The 18601-nt window shown below is 43.2% G+C and overlaps 1 protein-coding gene across 2 annotated transcripts in view; it reads left to right on the top strand.

Moving 5' to 3' along the window:
• Positions 1 to 18601, top strand: part of DOCK2 (dedicator of cytokinesis 2) — a 475105-nt gene that overhangs the window by 111509 nt on the left and 344995 nt on the right. For both annotated transcript variants that reach the window (XM_032403689.1, XM_032403690.1), the window contains 6 exons: positions 3585 to 3739; positions 9361 to 9442; positions 14771 to 14906; positions 16719 to 16794; positions 17786 to 17862; positions 18415 to 18540. In XM_032403689.1, coding sequence (XP_032259580.1) covers positions 3585 to 3739; positions 9361 to 9442; positions 14771 to 14906; positions 16719 to 16794; positions 17786 to 17862; positions 18415 to 18540 — 652 coding nt within the window. The remainder of the gene's footprint in view (positions 1 to 3584; positions 3740 to 9360; positions 9443 to 14770; positions 14907 to 16718; positions 16795 to 17785; positions 17863 to 18414; positions 18541 to 18601) is intronic.

The raw sequence follows: 18601 nt of genomic DNA on the forward strand, positions 1-18601 counted from the left end.
CTCATCTCTTATTCTAGTCTTTGGTTTAAAATCTAATTTGTCTGATATAAGGATTGCCACCCCAGCTTTCTTTTGTTGTCTATTAGCATGGTAAATGTTTTTCCACCCCCTCACTTTCAATCTGGGGGTGTCTTTGGGTCTAAAATGAGTCTCTTGCAGACAGCATATCGATGGGTCTTGTTTTTTTATCGAATCTGATAGCCTGTGTCTTTTGATTGGGGCATTTGACCCATTTACATTCAGGGTAACTATTGAAAGATAGGAATTTTGTGCCATTGTATTGCCTCTAAGGTTACTGTTACTGTGTATTGTCTGTGTTCCTTTCTGGTCTATGTTACCATTAGGCTCTCTCTTTGCTTAGAGGACCCCTTTCAATATTTCTTGTAGGGCTGGTTTCATGTTTGCAAATTCCTTTAGCTTTTGTTTGTCCTGGAAGCTTTTTATCTCTCCTTCTATTTTCAATGACAGCCTAGCTGGATATAGTATTCTTGGCTGCATATTTTTCTCATTTAGTGCTCTGAATATATCATGCCAGTCTTTTCTGGCCTGCCAGGTCTCTGTGGATAGTTCTGTTGCCAATCTAATGTTTCTACCATTGTAGGTTACAGATCTCTTGTCTCGAGCTGCTTTCAGATTTTTCTCTTTGTCTCTGAGACTCGTAAGTTTTACTATTAGGTATTGGGGTGTTGACCTATTTGTATTGATTTTGAGGGGGGTTCTCTGTGCCTCCTGGATTTTGATGCCTGTTTCCTTCCCCAAATTAGGGAAGTTCTGTGCTATAATTTGCTCCAATATACATTCTGCCCCTCTCTCTCTTTCTTCTTCTTTTGGGATCCCAACTATTCTAATATTATTTCATCTTATGGTATCACTTATCTCTCAAATTCTGCCCTTGTGATTCAGTAGTTGTTTATCTCTCTTTTTCTCAGCTTCTTTATTATCCATCATTTGGTCTTCTATATCACTAATTCACTCTTCTGCCTCATTTATCCTAGCAGTTAGAGCCTGTATTTTTGATTGCACCTCGTTAATATCCTTTTTGATTTCGACTTGGTTAGATTTTAGTTCTTTCATTTCTCCAGAAAGGGTTTCTCTAATATCTTCCATGCCTTTGTCAAGCCCAGCTAGTATCTTTAAAATCGTCATTCTGAACTCTAGTTCCGACATCTTACTAATGTCCATGTTGATTGGTCCCTGGCAGTCGGTACTGCCTCTTGTTCTTTTTTTTTTGAGGTGATTTCTTCCATCTTGTCATTTTGTCCAGAGGAGAATAGATGAATGAGAGAACAAAATGCTAACAGGTAACAACAACCCCAGAAAAATATACACTAAACAAATCAGAAGAGACCTGAAACCAGGGGAAAAGAAAGGGAAAGAAAGAAAAAAGAAAAAAAGAAAAGAAAAAGAAAAATATTTAAAAAAAAGAATATGATCAAATATGATCAGGCTGGTGCATAGATCAGTGCCACACACTAGATTTTGGGCATATTTTGGTCTGTTAGAAGAAAGTGCCTCCCAAAATTTTAAAGAAAGAAAAACTTATATATGTACAAAAACAAGGGTTAATACGATGAAGGGATGGAATATGACTGTAAAGATGAAAATTGAAAAAGAGTTTATAAAAGGAATTGATAAGATAAGAAGTTGTTTGAAAAAAGAAAGAAGAGGATTTAAAAAAAAGGGAGAGAATGTGATCAGGCAGGAGACTAGAACAAAACCATACACTAGAGATTTAGGGTATATTTTGGTCTGTTAGGAGAAACTGTAACCTAAAATTTTAAAGAGAGAACAACATATATATATATATATATATATACCAAAAATAAGGTTAACAACTATGAAGGGATAGAATATGACTCTAAAAATGAAAAATAAAAATGATTTATTTGTTTATTTATTTTAAGATTTTATTTATTTATTTGACAGAGAGAGACAAAGCGAGAGAAGAAACACAAGCAGGGGAGTGGGAGAGGGAGAAGCAGGCTTCCTGCTGAGCAGGGAGCCAGATGTGGGGCTCGATCCCAGGACCCTGGGATCATGACCTGAGCCGAAGGCAGACGCTTAACGGCTGAGGCACCCAGGCACCCCTAAAAAAGATTGTTTTAAAAAGGGATTGATAAGATGTTGGTTGTAAAAGGGAAATAGAAAAATTCAAAGAAAAAAAAGAAAAAGAAAAAAAAGAAAATTAAAAAAATTAACTTTGAAAGACTAAAGAATCATGGGAAAAAAGCCATGAATTCTATGTGCAGTATTCCCCTAGCGCTGGAGTTTTGCCATTCTCATTGATCGGTAACCTTGGTCTTGGCTGGCTGTTCTTGCTGATCTTCTGGGGGAGGGGCCTGTTGCTGTGGTTCCCAAATGTCTTTGCTGGAGGTGGAATTGCCCTGCCCTTGCCGGGTCTGGGCTAAGTAATCTGCTGGGGTTTGCTCTCTGTAGCTTTTGTTCCCTGCAAGCTTTCCCTACAGCTTTGGAGGACGAGAGTGAAAATGGCAGCCTCCCAATCTCCGCCCTGGAGGAGCCGAGAACTTGGGGCCCTGCTCCTCAGTGAGCCTCCAGAGAAAAGCAGTCAATCACTCCCGTCTCCCCGGTCTCTGGCCGCATTCTGTGCTCACCCGGCCTGTGACTGAGCATTTCTATCTCTGGCACCCGACCCCGTGTGGAGTCTCCAAACCCAGTAGATCCCTGTGGTGCGCTCCCGCGCCACTCCTCCTGTGGGAGGAAGGGGAGTCTCCCCTGATCTGCCGCTTGTTGGGTCCCTGCTGGAAGATCAGTGGCCCAACTGTGCCGCAGATCATGGTTTATGGCAACCCCGAGCTGAGAGCCCGTGCCTCGGCTCTGTCTCTGCAGCCGGCTTCCCCACTCCGATACCTGGGAGCTCTGCTGCACTCAGGCACCCCTGGTCTTTCTGTGACCCCAAGGGTCCTGAGACCACACTGTCTTTCAAGGGTTACACCCCCCGCTTAGCCACTGGAACGACGTCACTCAGTGGAGCTGACTTCTAGAAGTTCCGATTTTGTGCCCTGCAGCTCTATCACTTGCCAGAAGCGGTGGATGGAGGCCCCCTCCCCCGCCTTCTATCTTCCTGAATATCACCTCGGATTCACTTCTCCACACGTCCTACCTTCCAGAAAGTGGTTGCTTTTCTGTTCAGAGAGTTGCTGCTATTCTTTTCTTCGATCTCCTGTTGAGTTCGTAGGTGTTCAGAATGGTTTGATCCCTATCTAGCTGAATTCCTGGGACCAGACAAAATTAGGTCTCCTACTCCTCTGCCATCTTGCTCCTCCCTCTTAAATGCATTCTTAAAAAAGCAGAAGTTTTTAGTTTTGATGAAGTCCATTTAGGCATTTTTTTCTTTTTATGGTTTGTGCTTTTTATGACATTAACTTTATGAGGAAGCCTGGGCCAAACAGTGGTATTTCCCAAAATAAGAAAATCAAGGCCAAGAAAGTCAAAGTGACTTGGCTCAGATCACAGCAACTTTTGCTGGTAGACCTGGATATACTGCAGAAATCTTCAAGTTTGAATCCTAAGTGGTACTGGGCTGATTTTCTCCACCTCTCTCCTTTCTTCCCTCCAACTCTTAGTCCAAAGACCAGCCAGATTATGGAATGTATTCCCGGATCTCCTCATCCCCCACCCACAGCCTCTATGTCTTTGTGAGGAACTTTGTGTGCCGAATTGGAGAAGATGCTGAGCTCTTCATGTCTCTCTATGACCCCAACAAGCAAATGGTCATAAGGTAGGTGTGTTCAATATTGCCTGACTTCTCTGTATATGAGAGGTTGGAATTAGCAGAGCACAGAGCATCTTTTTTATTCCCATCATCACTTGTGGAGAAATTCCCACCTGGAAGAGAAACTGAGCCTGAAAATGTGGAAATAACTTCTTGCAGGATATGCGAGTCAGGTAGAAATATTATTTACCACCAAATTTTTCCTGTACTGTGCTATGGTTACACAGTAGGGTTTTATAAATAGGTTTTTGATACTGGAAAACAACCAGAAAAAATGATATTCATACAGGTGGTGTTGGATAGACTAAAAATACCTACTTTTAAAATAGGAGGTGGGTAGGCGGGGAATGGGTGAAATAGGTGATGGCGTTGGGGATGAAGGAGTGCACTCGTCATTTTGAGCACAGGGTGATTTATGGAAGTGTTGAATCACTCTATTGTACACCTGAAACTAATATAACACTGTATGTTAATTAACTGAAATTAAAATAAAAATTTAAGTAAAAAATAAAAACAAAACAAAAACAAAGCAAAACAAAATAAACAAATAAAATGGGAATAAAGAAGTAAATGGTGGGGATGCCTGGGTGGCTCAGTCAGTTAAGCATCTGCCTTCAGCTCAGGTCATAATCCCAGGGTCCTGGGATCGATTCCCCCATCGGCCTCCCTGCTCAGCTGGGAGCCTGCTTCTCCTTCTGCCTGCCACTCCCCCTGCTTGTGCTTGCTCTCTCTCTCTCTCTGGCAGTCAAATAAATAAATAAAATCTTTTAAAAAAAGGATGTAAATGGTGAGAGCTTCATTTCCTCCAGGGTGATAGTAGGCTAAGAATGTGGGCTCTGAAATCTGCCTGAGTTCATATCCTGGCTGCACCATTTACTCTTTCTTAACCTAGGGCAAGTAGCTCATCTTTCTAAGCCTGAGTTGCCCATTTGCAAAATGTTAGTGCCAACCTCACAGGGTCATTTTTTTCTCAGACTTTAATGAGAAAAAGCACATGAAGCACAGGGCTCGACACACAAAGCTCCAAGTGGCAGTAGCTATTATTATTACCACTTTAACGGATTGCTCTTGAGAAGAGAAAGTAAGGGAACTTCTGGGTGCCTCAGCTTGAGGAAGCGAGAACACCTTTTTGAGAATCTCCAGGGAAAAGACTTTGGTACACCTCCAGCCCCGACTACTGGGCCCCTGGCCTCTGCTTGTGGCTCAGACCATTGTCCCAGGTGGTGACCCTGCCGGTCTCCTCCAGTGGGGTTTTGGGCCAACACATGGTCACATATTTGAGGTCCCATATTTGAAGTCCCAGTTGACATAGTAGAATTCAGCTGGAGTATAATCTCTGCCTTTATGGAGAAAGTGTCTCCCTAGCTTGGTTGTTATGATGATTAAATGAGATCACATACAGCACCTAGTGAATAGTAGTACTTTGGAAAATAATGACTCTCCTGGAGACATTTGTGAAACATGGAGGGGCTTTCCATCTAAGAAGACTGAACTGAGGTCTGTGCATGATCTCATTTCTCTTTTTTTTAAGATTTTTTATTTATTTGACAGAGAGAGACACAGTGAGAGCGGGAACATAAGCAGGGGGAGTGGGAGAGGGAGAAGCAGGCTTCCCGCGGAGCAGGGAGCCCGATGCGGGGCTCGATTCCAGGACCCTGGGATCATGACCTGAGTCGAAGGCAGACGCTTAATTACTGAGCCACCCAGGCACCCCAATCTCATTTAATTCTCGTTAGTCCATGTCATTTGGGTGAGAAAATGAGGTCCAGGAAGGTCAAGTGACTGGTCCAAAGTCATATGTATTTATTAACGGCAGAGCTAAGATTTCTATTCAGGTCCATCTATCTGATTCCAGATAGACAAGCTAATACCCACTTTATTTTTTTTAAAGATTTATTTATTTTAGAGAGAGAGAGAGCACGAGTGGGAGGGGCAGAGGGAGAAGGAGAGAGAATCTCAAGCGAACTCTGCGCTGAGCATGGAACCTGATGCAGGGCTCGATCTCATGATCCTGAGATCACGACCTGAGCTGAAACCAAGAGTTGAATGCTTAACCGACTGTGCCACCCAGGTGCCCCTAGTTCCCACTTTAGTATGTCACCAAGAAAAGAATTATAGCGAATATCCTGAGTGGTTTTCATCAGGGTTTCAGCACTGTCATGGTGGACAGCTATTCTTTATAGCAAACCTAAATCCCTAATATTTAAAAGTCAGCCCAATTCACCAGGCTGGGCCTCAGTGAACACTGCAGGTGAGTGTTCCTGCTTCCTTAGAACACACTTGAAATGGTCTGTGTGCCATAGGCCCCTTGCCATTCCCTGCCAGCTATTCCCAAGGTACCTGTGACAAAGACCCTGAAAGCACTCACAGGACTGGTCCTGCCTCTCAGAAAACATGATGCTTCATGATTGAGTTGACAGGGGTGCCTGGCCTACTGGCCCATCTAAGTGATGGATGACCTGAACCAGCTCTGTGGAAAGAGGCAATGGATCAGTGACATGGCAGCTCTCTTCCCTGATGTGCCACACCAGATGATATGCTCAATGGGGCATGCCTGAGTGATGCCTCTGAGAGGGCCAGAAATACAGGGAAGCCCTCAGGAAACTGAGAGATGAGGAGGAGGGGGGACGAAGGGGGCAAAAACCAAGAAAGGGGGGGCAGGGGAAGTAGACAACAGAGAAAGATGAGAAGAGGCATGATACAAGAGAGGGGCAGGGGAAATTGGAAGCACCCCTTTCCACTCTAGATACCTGTTCTTCCCCTAAGAAATCAGTCTTGTCCACTCCTGCCTAGCCAGGGTTGACATACAATGGCAAGGCAAGGCATTCCTTGCCAAAGGCAAGTGAGGGTATTTTCAATGTGGCCCAAATGTGGACTGGGGACATTTGGCTGAGACTGAGCTTTCAATGTTGGGATGAATCATGGACTGATTCCAGTGGATGCCTGAAGAGATTTGGTTTGGGAAATTTAAGGTAAATTTCCATAGGACCAAAAAGAAGCAGTATAGATGGCCAGTGGCAAGGCTAATTTCCAAAAAAAAGCTCGAAGAGGAGTTGGGATGGTCCTCCCCTTCCATGGAGGAGAGTGTCATGTGCAGTAGGTCTCACCTGTCTTGGTGCCGGGTGGGCCTTTGGATTTACCATCCAGGTCTTCCTGGGCAGGGATGGATAGAACCAGGTCAGCCCTCTAAGTTGCTTTTCTTATTTATGATTGCATTGCCCCTAGGAGAAAATTGCTGGTGCCTAATGTTTAGACCTAACAGGCTGGTTCTCTCCTGGGCATGCTACATGTGATCAAAGGTCCTGGGAAAGACCCAGGTATTTCACTATGACATTCTGGAAATAACCGGTGGGAAATAATTATCTTTTTTTTTTTTTTTATAGAGCTTTGGCAGTTTCTTAGTTAGTTTGCTGAAAATTCCACTAAATTTTTTGGAACTTATTAAAAAAAAAGAAGAGGGGCACCTAGGTGGCTTGGTCAGTAAAGTGTCCAACTCTTGGTTTTAGCTCAGGTCATGATCTCGGGATTGTGGGGATCAAGTCCCAGGTCGGGTTTTGTACTCAGTACAAAGTCTGCTTTTCTCTCTCCCTCCCCCTCTACCCCTCCTTCAGCATGCATGCGCTCTCTCTCTCTCTCAAATGAATAAATGAAATCTTTTTAAAAAATAAAAGAAATTTTTAAAAAGAAGGAAGAAAAGCTACATTTAACTTTTTTTTTTTTAAAAAAGATTTATTTCTTTTATTTTAGAGAGACAGTGTGTGTGCATGCAAGCTGGGGGAGGAGCAGAGGGAGACGGAGAGAGAGAATTTTCAAGCAGACTCCCTGTAAGCATGGAGCCCCATGCAGGGCTCTATCCCAGGACCCAGAGATCATGACCTGAGCTGAAATCAAGAGTTGATCGATTAACCAACTGAGCCACCCAGGCGCCCCAGAAAAGCTACATTTAACTTGATTTTTAAAATTAATTAATTAATTAATTAATTTTTTTGATGTAGTATTCCATGGTTCATTGTTTGCATATAACACCCAGTGCTCCATTCAATATGTGCCCTCTTCAGTACCCATCACCAGGCTAACCCATCCCCTCACCCCCCTCCCCTCTAGAACCCTCAGTTTGTTTCTCAGAGTCCATCGTCTCTCATGGTTCGTCTCCCCCTCCGATTTCCCCCCCTTCATTTTTTCCTTCCTACTATCTTCTTCTTCTTCTTCTTTTTTTTTAACATATAATGTATTATTTGTTTCAGAGGTACAGGTCTGTGATTCATCAGTCTTAGACAATTCACAGCGCTCACCATAGTACAACTTGATTGAATTTTAACCAGTGGTTAATCCAGAACTGTGTTCATTTTGTTATCAGTTCCCTTTCCCCTTTGAACTTGCTCAGACTGCTCTCATTAGTCTTCTAGGAGTGACTAGAGAGAGTAACAAGACATTGTTAAGGCAATTCCCCTTAACTTTGATAAATTCTTGTTACGCTTTTTTTGGGATGACTTGGTTTTTGGGCTTTATTTTATTTTTATCCTAATTCAAGATAATGGACATTTGTTTAACACCAACTATATATGCTCTTATATGGCATGGCAAATGTTATGACTCAACTCAGCAAACTCTCAAGTTTCTCTTAAGTTAAAGAAGCGCTAGACTTCTCAATTTTCCCAGTGTGGCTGGACTGACTAACTAGTATGAACCTCACAAGGTGGTGTATGGTTACTAGAAGATGTAAGATGGTAAATGATTATAGGTCAGAACTGTGTGACTGCCTCTCATAAAATCCTTTAGTGAGTATCCATTCCTTTTAGGATCAAGTCAAAATCCTTGGATGGCCTACAATGCCTCTCTAAGTATTCTCTTATCACTTTCTCCTCGGATATTTTTTTTAGATGCATCAAGCTCCAGCCTGCCTCAGGGCCTTTGAATGTATGTTTGCTTTTCCTGAAACATTTCCCTTTCTCACTCTCTTTTCCTGACTGATTTATTTACATGTCATATACCTGGCAAAGACTTCCCTGACCACTCAGACTAGTCCAGACTTTTCTGATATACATTCTTGCAACACCCTGAACTTTGTCTTTATAGCACAACTGAATATAAATAGTTGTCACAACTGCATTTAGATAGTTATTTAAGTGTATCTCAGATAATGGCTAAGGCCGTCTATGGCCCATCACAGTGTGATGTTCCATTCAAGGAAACAGCCCCATGTCCAATGGGTAATTTTTTAAAAATTCAAATCTTTATTTAGTCTTGAAAAGGGAATGAGATGAGAAGGGCAAATGCGTTCTTAACGTCCAGCAAAACATACCAAAATCCTTTCCCCAATCTCTCCCACTCTTAATTCTACAGAGAATGCTGCTACTCTTCAAAAATATTAGGTAGCTGGGCCAAAATTTGCTCAGCAGATGGGGAAGGGAAAGAGACTGTGAATGCACACATTAGTGATTCTTTGCCCCCAGTCTCTGTTAGACAGAACTGTGATCTCTTAGAAGGAGGGACCATGTCTGTCTCCAACACTACCATGTCCCCAGCAGCCAGTACTTGTTGAGCACAGAGTAAAGGCTCAGTGAGTATTTTTACCAAAGCATTGTTGAGCCCCAGGTAGTAACGGGTTGCCACTCTTCTTCCCACAGTGAGAACTACTTGGTGCGATGGGGTCGCAAGGGCTTCCCGAAGGAGATCGAGATGCTCAACAACCTGAAAGTGGTCTTCACGGTGGGTGTGCGCTGTGTTCTTGTTACTGTCTTCCATACTTACAAGGGCATGATCTTGGAATGACACCAGTCACTTGGTTAGGAGGGAGCATGACCTGCATGCAGATCTGTGTTCTGCGCTTTGGAGAGATTCAGAGCAGACAGGGTTTGGGGGGGTGTTGTGTGCCCTTTGGAAGCAATTAGGAAGATGGATCTTCCCCTCTCTATCTCCCTTCCTCTTTCTCTCTCACTCATGTGCACACCAAGAACACATGCAGAGTGCTGTGTAAACAAGCATAGATCCCTTCCAGCAATAATGTCTACATGAACTGGGTATAGCAGCTGTTCTGATTTATCAGTTAATTCATGGTTAACCTGAGTTCCTTTCTTTGGCTCAGACTTTCTAAAAACCTCTATAAAATGTATCAGAAAAAAGAAAAGACCTTCTAAGAACATTGACTGCATTGGTAAATTGGATATTCTGAACATAATCAAATCACAGATGACTAAAGATCTTAACAGATCCCTGAGATCATTCTTCTATATACCAGTATTCGCTGGGCAAAACATATGTAGAAATGTTGAAATCAATTGTTAGTTGGACGATTTATTTCCAAAAGTGAGCCTGGCTTTTTAGTTCTGGAAAAGACAAACAGTGGAAAGAAAAAGATAAGGTTATTATTTCCAGCAAAGACCTTTCTCTTGTCCTATTTCCATGAGGGTGCGTTAAGAGTGTGATCTTAAGATACCTAAAGATATTGGTTCTCTGCAAGCTCCTTTGAGGAAAAAGAGCATTTATGAGATTTTTCACTCTGTTGCCTGTGTTAGCAAGGGAAATTACAGAGGAGGAGCCAAGGAGGGATTTGGGCATTGGCCAAACCCATGAGTTTGATCCAGGAGTGACCGACATGCTAGATTAACTTACGTTGCTCTACAATAATTTTCCAGTTACAGCCCATTAAATGCAATGTCTTATGTTATGTCACAATTAGATTGGAGTGCAGCTGATTTATTTTGTTTGTTATTTCCTGAAAAATGGGCCAGAGGCATGGAATAAGATCATAGTCCTAATTGCTTAGACAAAGTTTTCCTGGCATATATAAATGTGTCTCAGTCCTGTTTATCTATTATTAGTTAGAAGGAGGAGCCTATTTATTTTCTTGATAAATAGGAAAGTCTCATGGGGCTTCCTGATTAAACCAGGAGACAGATATTTCATGAGAGGGACCAGGACAGGGAATCAATCAATGGTTGATTTTGCAGAGAACCAATTCATGATGTAAACATGAAGGAAAGGGCATCAGTAAATTTGTGTCTCTCAATATCAATGAGAACGTGATTCTGCCTGCATGGAATTCTGCCTGTGCCACCACCTCTCCTTCCCACAGCAAATGAACTTGAGAACCTTGGTTGACTGGTTCAATGGGATGATACTTCTCCATCTTGAAATGATGGGAGTCTTCATTTTGGGACAAGGAAGGTCATGGTGCTCTAGCTTCTTTTATTGATTCAAGAGCTATCCAATGAATACTATGGGTAAGCTCTGTGTTAGGTATGGGGGACACAGCATTGAATAAGCTGATAGGCCCTTGTTTTCAAGATGTGATGGGGGGAATTCAGAAAATAAGTAAATGAATAAATAAACAAGAAAATGTTAAAAGGCAATCCATGCAATGCAGATAATTAAAACAGGGTGATATGATGGTGTTTGACTGGGCTTTACTTTCAGTTGGGCATTGAGGTGATGTTTAAGTTAGAGACAAGATGAGACTTGGCAGGCATGTGCCTTTCTGGCCTTATTTCTCTTGTCTCTGGATGTTAGCTCTTTCTGGATTCCTCTTTGAGGAACGTGGGTTGGGCCGATGGTGACCTTCCCCTGAATGCTTTATAAGCATTCACCTTCCTTGGCTCTGTTAAGAGGAAAGCAGAGTATACTACCAGTTTCCCAAAGAATTTGCCCAGTTTGGGGGTTATTGCTAATACACAGGAAACAACTCTGAACAGTAAAAGGAGTGCTAACGAATTACTAAATCAGGTGACATGTGTTTTAAGTTTTCTTGTCCTGCCTCAGCTTCTATAATATGTCTGAGTTTTATAAGGCCAAAGTAAAAATGATTGAGAAACACCACAGATTGGAACACAGTTCTGAGTGAGGATGGCACATTTATACACTCTCCAGAGAATAACTTGTGCTCAAGTATTTTATAACATGCTAAGATTCTCTAGTGCCAAGAGTCTCTGATGATGAGGCAGCTCTTAAAGATCTGGTGTCTTCCTTTGATCAAATGAAATCTCTTCAGAGAAGAGGGGTGGAAAAGGGGCTTAATTAAGAACCTTGTAGGCTTACTTAGTATGTTAGTTGCCAGGGCTGCCATTACAAAGTGCCACAGTCTGGGTAACTTAAGGAACAGAAATTTATTTTCTCACAGTTCTGGAGGCTGGAAGTCCAAGATCAAGGTGATTGCAGGGTTGGTTTCTTGTGAGGCCTCTCTCCTTGGCTTGCAGATGACCACTTCTCCCTGTGTCCTCACATGGTCTTCTCTCTGTGTGTGTCTGTGTCCTAATCTCCTCTGCTTATAAGGAGATCACATAACCTCATTTTACCTTAATCACCTCTTGAAAGGCCCTATATCCAAATACATTTTGAGGTGCTGTGGGTTAGGACTTCAACATATGAATTCTGAGGGGATGTAATTCAGCCCATAACATCTAGAAGGATCTTTTCAGGTGGCAGGGCCTTTGTGGTTCTAGGATGCCTCTGAAAGATACCAACTAGATATTTTAAAAAATATGACAATTCCTAATGAGATAAGAGAAAGAATTAAGGACAGAGGTCATTATAAAGGAAGCAAGACTTGAGCTCTTAAGGATGGGAAGGATTTGGATATATAGAGGAATAAGAGGCAAGTATCTGAGTCAGAGGTGTGGACAGGGGGCTTAGGAAGAAAGAGCGAGTTTAAAGTGAGTATCATGTGTTTGTGGAGCAATAGAGGAATCTTTGTGACAAAAATAGAGAACTTACATGCAGAGAATAGTGGGGAATCGGTTGGCTAGGACAGCTGGAAATACATTATGTCTGGGACCTTTCACGTCAGCTGGGGACGATTAGCACTAATAGGGTAGAAAATAAGGAGATGGTAACGTCATTGTGGGGAGAGAAGTGAAATAATGAACATGGCTTCTAAAGATAAGTTTGTAGGGGATTTCAGGGTGGGTGGGAGGAAGGAGTGAGGCAGGCCAGAGAAAAGGCTGTCCAGCCATCTGCATGCGAAGTAATTGAGATCTCAAATTCAAGTGCCTAAAGGGCAGGGCAGAAAATACAAATGTTTAAAATACAATACAAATGTTTAAAATACAAATGAGTGGCTGAGCTTCCTTAGTCAGAAAGCCCCCTTCTCCCCTGCCTTCCCTTTCCCCCTGCCCAGCAGGGAGACTTTGGAGAGTAGGGAAGCAGATGTCCATTTCCCCAGCTGGTAAAGGGACAGCCCTTGTATCAGTCAGTAGTTCTCCAGAGAACCTGAACCAATAGGATATATAGATAGATTTATTCTAAGGATTTGGCTCCCATGATTGTGGGGGCTGGCAAATTTAAAATCTGTATGGCTGGGCAGCAGGCCTGAGACTCAGGCAGGGTTTCTATACTGCTGTCCTGAGGCAGAATTCCTCCTTCACTGGGAAACCTCAGGTTTGGGTGCTGGAGGTACAACAGTGAATAAGGCCTCAAGGCCTTCAACTGATTGGATGAGGCATATCTACATTATGGAAGGTAATCTCCTTGACTTAAAGTCAACTGATTATAGATGTTAATCTGACCTACAAAATACCTTCATAGCAACATCTAGACTAGTGTTTGGCCAAGCAACTAAGCACCATAACCTAGCCAAGTTGATGCATAAAATGTAACCATCACAGGCCCCAAGCAGAAAGGTGTGGACCACATTGGGGCCATGTTTTTTTTTCCAGAAACTCTGCAGCCCCTGCACTCTTCTTTCCCCACCAGCCACAATGAGAGGGTGGGGCTGGCTGCTTTGCCTGGGCCCTGGCTCTTATGTGAGCTGAGAGGCTATTCCCAGTGCATATGCCTATATGAGGATTCATTTGAGGAAAAGCAACTATTCTCAAGTAAGGCCAGGCCCAGGATTCTCTACTCTGATGCCAACAACATGCTTTGATGTTCTTTCTTCTTAGCCCAGCTGGAAGGTGGTCCCAAGAACATTGAAGCTTTTAGATTTGAGCAGGACAGTCAGATACTGAGGTGGTCCAGGTGGTTTTCCCTCTTCTGTATCTTTCTGATGGTGCGAGAGATATGTTGCGGTCGTTAGGTTTATAGACTTTGGTCTTAGAATGACTGGACAATGTCTCCAAGGACTAAGGTCATGACCCCAGGGAAGCCCCTTGTCTTCTTTGTGTCTCAGTGTTCCCATGTATAAAATGGGGGTGCAATAATACTATCTACTTCAGAGTGTTGTTAAGGATCAAACAAGACAATGGCTTATGAGAAACTTAGCACAGTGCATGACACATTAGCAGAGTTCACCATGTCAGTGTCTTCTTTAAGGCACACATTGGAGTGCACTCCGCTGTCCCCCTTGAAGTTAACTATGGCCACCTGCCTTGCTTTGGTCGTTGAAATGCAAGCCAAAGTGATGTGTCTCTTCTGGGTGGAAGCTTTAAGGGCCAGTAGGTAATTTGTCACCTTCCCTTCTCCTGCTGTGGGGACAGTAGAAGCATATGTTGTGATGAGATGGATCATCGTTCAGCTAGGAGCCCAGGGTAGGTGGATGAGTGGGGCTCCCAGCCATCTGCATTGAGCAGGTAGCCTGAGCTAGAAGTAAACTTCTGTTGTCTTATAAGCTCTGACATGCTGGGATTGTTTGGTGCCACAACAACCCATTCCTGAGGGATATACATACATCAGGTGTTCAGTAAATGGTAACTGTTGGGATTGCACCCTCTTCCTTTTGCTTTCTCCCTCAGTGGTGCTGAGCAGTGATGAGACGGATGAAGTCATTTGTGGCAAATGCTATTTTGGATCCATGAGCTGGCATATAGGACATGCCACCCGTATAGCTGATATTGTACTTCTATCCTTCTCTCCTTATTAGTTTGAAATTGAAGAATTGGGATTGAACACCAGAGACCTGTCACTCAGTTTCCTTTCTAAAACTCACCTTTTTTGTCTATGAAATGGCTATGATCGTCTTGTTTTCTACCTTTCCCAGGACTAATTGCATGATTGGGCTGTGTATACTATGTGCTAAGTACATCCCCCCACAATTTACTATTAGTGGGCTTCCTTTTCTACTTCTTTAGACACATGATGTGTAACTATTCATTTCCTGCCCTACAGGATCTTGGAAACAAAGACCTCAACAGGGATAAAATTTACTTGATTTGTCAAATAGTCCGAGTGGGGAAGATGGATCTCAAGGATACGAATACAAAGAAGTGCACGCAGGGACTGAGGCGGCCCTTCGGGGTGGCAGGTAATGACACACTACACACCAAAAACTTTTATCGAAGTGCATATTTTATATGGCTAAATTTTAAAGATTATTTCTTTCCCTCTCCTCCTTTCCCCCCCCCCCCCAATTTATACCAGACAGTTCCTAATACCTACATTTCTGGTGACTAAATCAAAATAATTGGTGACTAAGTCCAGATTTATGATGAAGGCAGTGAATAATGGATTCCTCGTGTCTGCAGCAGAGCACTGGGAGCATGGTGCTGTCTGAGCAGTTGGTGCCTTTGCTCCCCAGCATGGTGAAAAAGGAAGAACAGTACAAGTGGGATCTAATTATGAGGAGCAAATCATTTTTAAAAAAATATCCGGGACAGGAAATGCAGTTACACAGTATGAGTCACTGGCCACACATCTAAATTCCAGATGGAAGTGGACGTTTGGAGAGTCGGTGTGACCAAATGAGGTTGCTTCCGAGCAACCTCACCTCCGCATGTTTCTCCGCCTTAGTTCTCTCTCTTGGGGTTTCCAAGACTTTATCATTCTTGTCCCACTTTTATGGTTTTTGTTAACTATAACTGGCATTATTATTTACCTAATATAGTTCCTTTTAATTAGCCCACTTTAAGTTAAAGTACCTTTTTTTCTTAAAAGACCATTTAAAGACCTGTGGAAACAGCAATTTGATATGCCAGTTTTATGTCGTGTACCATTTATAATTCCTCTATATCGTATCAAAACCCACTGTTTCATGTTCTTCCTTTCAAGATACCCTGATCTGTATTCACAAACCAGCTGGCTCTCCAACTAGCCCCCTGGCACTGCTTGCAAAGTGGGAGGGCGGACAAGTTAGCTTATAAAGAGCTAACTCGTTTTTTTTAATCAGGCATTGTTGCTAGCTAGCTAACTAGGTGACCTTGGGCAAGCACTTTCCCCAGGGCCTTAGTTTCATTATCTGCAAAATGAGAGACTTCGACCTGATTGATCTGTGCCCTGCTCTGAAATGCTGATTCTATATAAGGGATGCTCCTGACATCACAATGTCCCTTTTAGGACAGTAAGGGTCCTTCAACCTTTCCTCAAAGTGTGCCTTTGTCCCCAGCTGTAGTCTGCTTTCTCTTTTGGTTTCAGGTGACCACAATCTGGTGTAACTGAAAAGTTCAGGCATAGATTGCTTCAGGCATAGCTGGATCCAGGAACTCAAATTTATGTTTCACTATGTCCTCTTGCTGGCTTATTCTGAAGTTGACTGTCCAGTTAGTTGGCAAAATGTGGGCCAATCCAAGCTTGAATCCTACCAGTTTAGTAATCCAGGGGAAAGAAAACACCCCTTTCCCATGAGTTTTAGTAGAAGCCCCAGGAGCATGAGCATAGGCCACATGCTCATCCCCTTAAGCACTTACTCTGGGCAGGGAGATGTGGTCCTCAGATTCTCAGGTCCTATAGGGAGTCACTGTGCTTGGGTTCTGTAGGCATGGTGGACGTCCAATACATATATGTCAAATCCAAACCTACTTGTTTAATTTCGTAGCCATTGTTCTGACTCTCTCCTCTTGGCCTCTGCTAAACCAGTCTCTTGGATGTTTCTGTGGCTTGCTGACCTCCCAGCCTGCTTTTTCCAGAAGTGTTTGCCAGGTGCTGCACATTATGAACCTCTTGCGGTCTGTGTATTGCTTGATGCTGGCTTGCTTGTCTTTTTAAACTTCCTGACCCAGCCTCTTGTCCTACAATCATTTCATCCCATTGACATGGTATCCTGGGAGCAGGAGGGCATAAGTCATTAATAGATTTTTCTCTCTTTTTTCTTTCCTTTTTCTTTTTGTTTGTTTGTTTCTAGTTATGGACATAACAGACATCATCAAGGGGAAAGCAGAGAGTGATGAAGAAAAGCAGCACTTCATTCCTTTTCACCCGTGAGAGATTTCCCATTTCTTTCCCTTCTCTTAAACCACACCCTTTCTCACTGAGGGCTGCTCAAAAGCAAAATGAACTGATTCTCTGAGTTGATGATAGCCTCGTGGGGCCTCCCAAGAGGAGGGCAGGAAGAGAACGATGATCTCAGTGCCAAGGCTCTTGAAACCAACCAGCTTTTCACCCATTCACTTATCAGGTGTTACTTATTCAACAGAGTTTGATTGAAAGCTGGCAGAGGGTTGGGCACTGTGCCAGGCACGGGGCATGAAGTGCTCAACAAGATAGACATGGTCCTGTCTTCATGGAGCTTATGTTTAGATGGGAGATTAAACAGATAATCAACAAAAGATTGATTAATTAATTACAAGTAATACAGGAACTATAACTCTGTCAAGCAACAGCTTATCAGGAACATATAACAGGGAATTGTCACCTGGTTCTCATGGATAGAAATATTCGTGATTTTAGAGGAGGGTAGTGAGGAGGGTAAATGTCCTTTTCCTGCTCTAAAAAGGAGTCTATTAGAAAGCAGGACCCCCAGTTTGAGAATGTTGTCCTTACTTTGTTACACCAAAGATGTCCAAAGAGAATGGAGTTTTGTTACTGGTCATGAAGTCAGTGACTCTAGTTAAGCTATGTGATTAGGACCGAGCAGGAACAGCTAGTCTTTGCCATCTTGGTGAACAGATGTTCCTTTTGAGGGCTTAGGAATCCTTACTTTCTAAGAGTTTTCTAGATTAAAAAAAAAAAAAAAAAAAAGGCCTCTACTTGTAAGAATGATATTTCCAGATGTCAGAGCCATGTTGCTTTGTGAAAAAGAGAAATCTGATTCTTGATGGCATATATGTTGTCTGAGCTGGCATGGGCAGGCTCGATTTTCACCTAAGGTGTATGGAGGGGCTGGGCAACTTTGTGGAGCACGTGGAACCTCAAGGTGGGGACCCCATGAGAGCACCATGCAAGCATTTTGTGCTTTCTTTTCCTTCCCAGAGTGACAGCTGAGAATGACTTCCTTCACAGCCTGCTGGGCAAAGTCACAGCCTCCAAGGGAGACAGTGGAGGGCAAGGTACAGTGCCACAATGTGCCGAGTAGGCTGGGCTCTGGTTTGGGAGCTCTTGATTCTTTGGAAAACAGATCAAAATCATAAACCCTGGGAAACATAGCCTTCCTTCCAGACAGACCACTGTGAGAAATGGGAGCATGTGATCTATGGAAATGGAAACCACATCTCCTGAATCTGGGAGGCATGTTCTAGTGCCCAAACCACATCTCCTATGTGTCAGACACCTTCATAGACCTCCTTATTGGATTTAATTCTTCCCACAGTGCTATGAGATAGGTGGTATCCACCTCACTTCACAAAGGCTGGGTGGATGAATTTGACAGAAGCTGACGCTGCTGGAAGTAAGGAGTGGGATTCAAACCCACGGATGCCTGGCCCCAGAGCCCCTCTGCTTTCCACCTTCCTTCCTCCTCCTCCTGTGTTGGGTCACATCTGTAATTATTTCTCTCTGCTTCCAGCAGTCTCCTCCAGAAAGAGCCCAAAGGGAGAGATGGTGGGAGGGTAAGACTGAGCACACCTTGAAGTTGGCTCTTCATGGTAAGCATTCCCTTCCAGGCCTCTGGGTGACCATGAAGATGCTTGTGGGTGACATCATTCAGATCCGCAAGGACTACCCACACCTGGTGGACAGGACCACTGTGGTGGCCAGGAAGCTGGGCTTCCCAGAGATCATCATGCCAGGTCTGGCCTTCCCCTGGGGTGGGGGGGTGGTCTGGCTCATCACAACCATTTTCTTTTTACA

The sequence above is a fragment of the Phoca vitulina genome, unplaced genomic scaffold (genome assembly GCF_004348235.1).
Source record: "Phoca vitulina isolate PV1807 unplaced genomic scaffold, GSC_HSeal_1.0 scaffold6, whole genome shotgun sequence".
Lineage (NCBI taxonomy): Eukaryota > Metazoa > Chordata > Mammalia > Carnivora > Phocidae > Phoca > Phoca vitulina.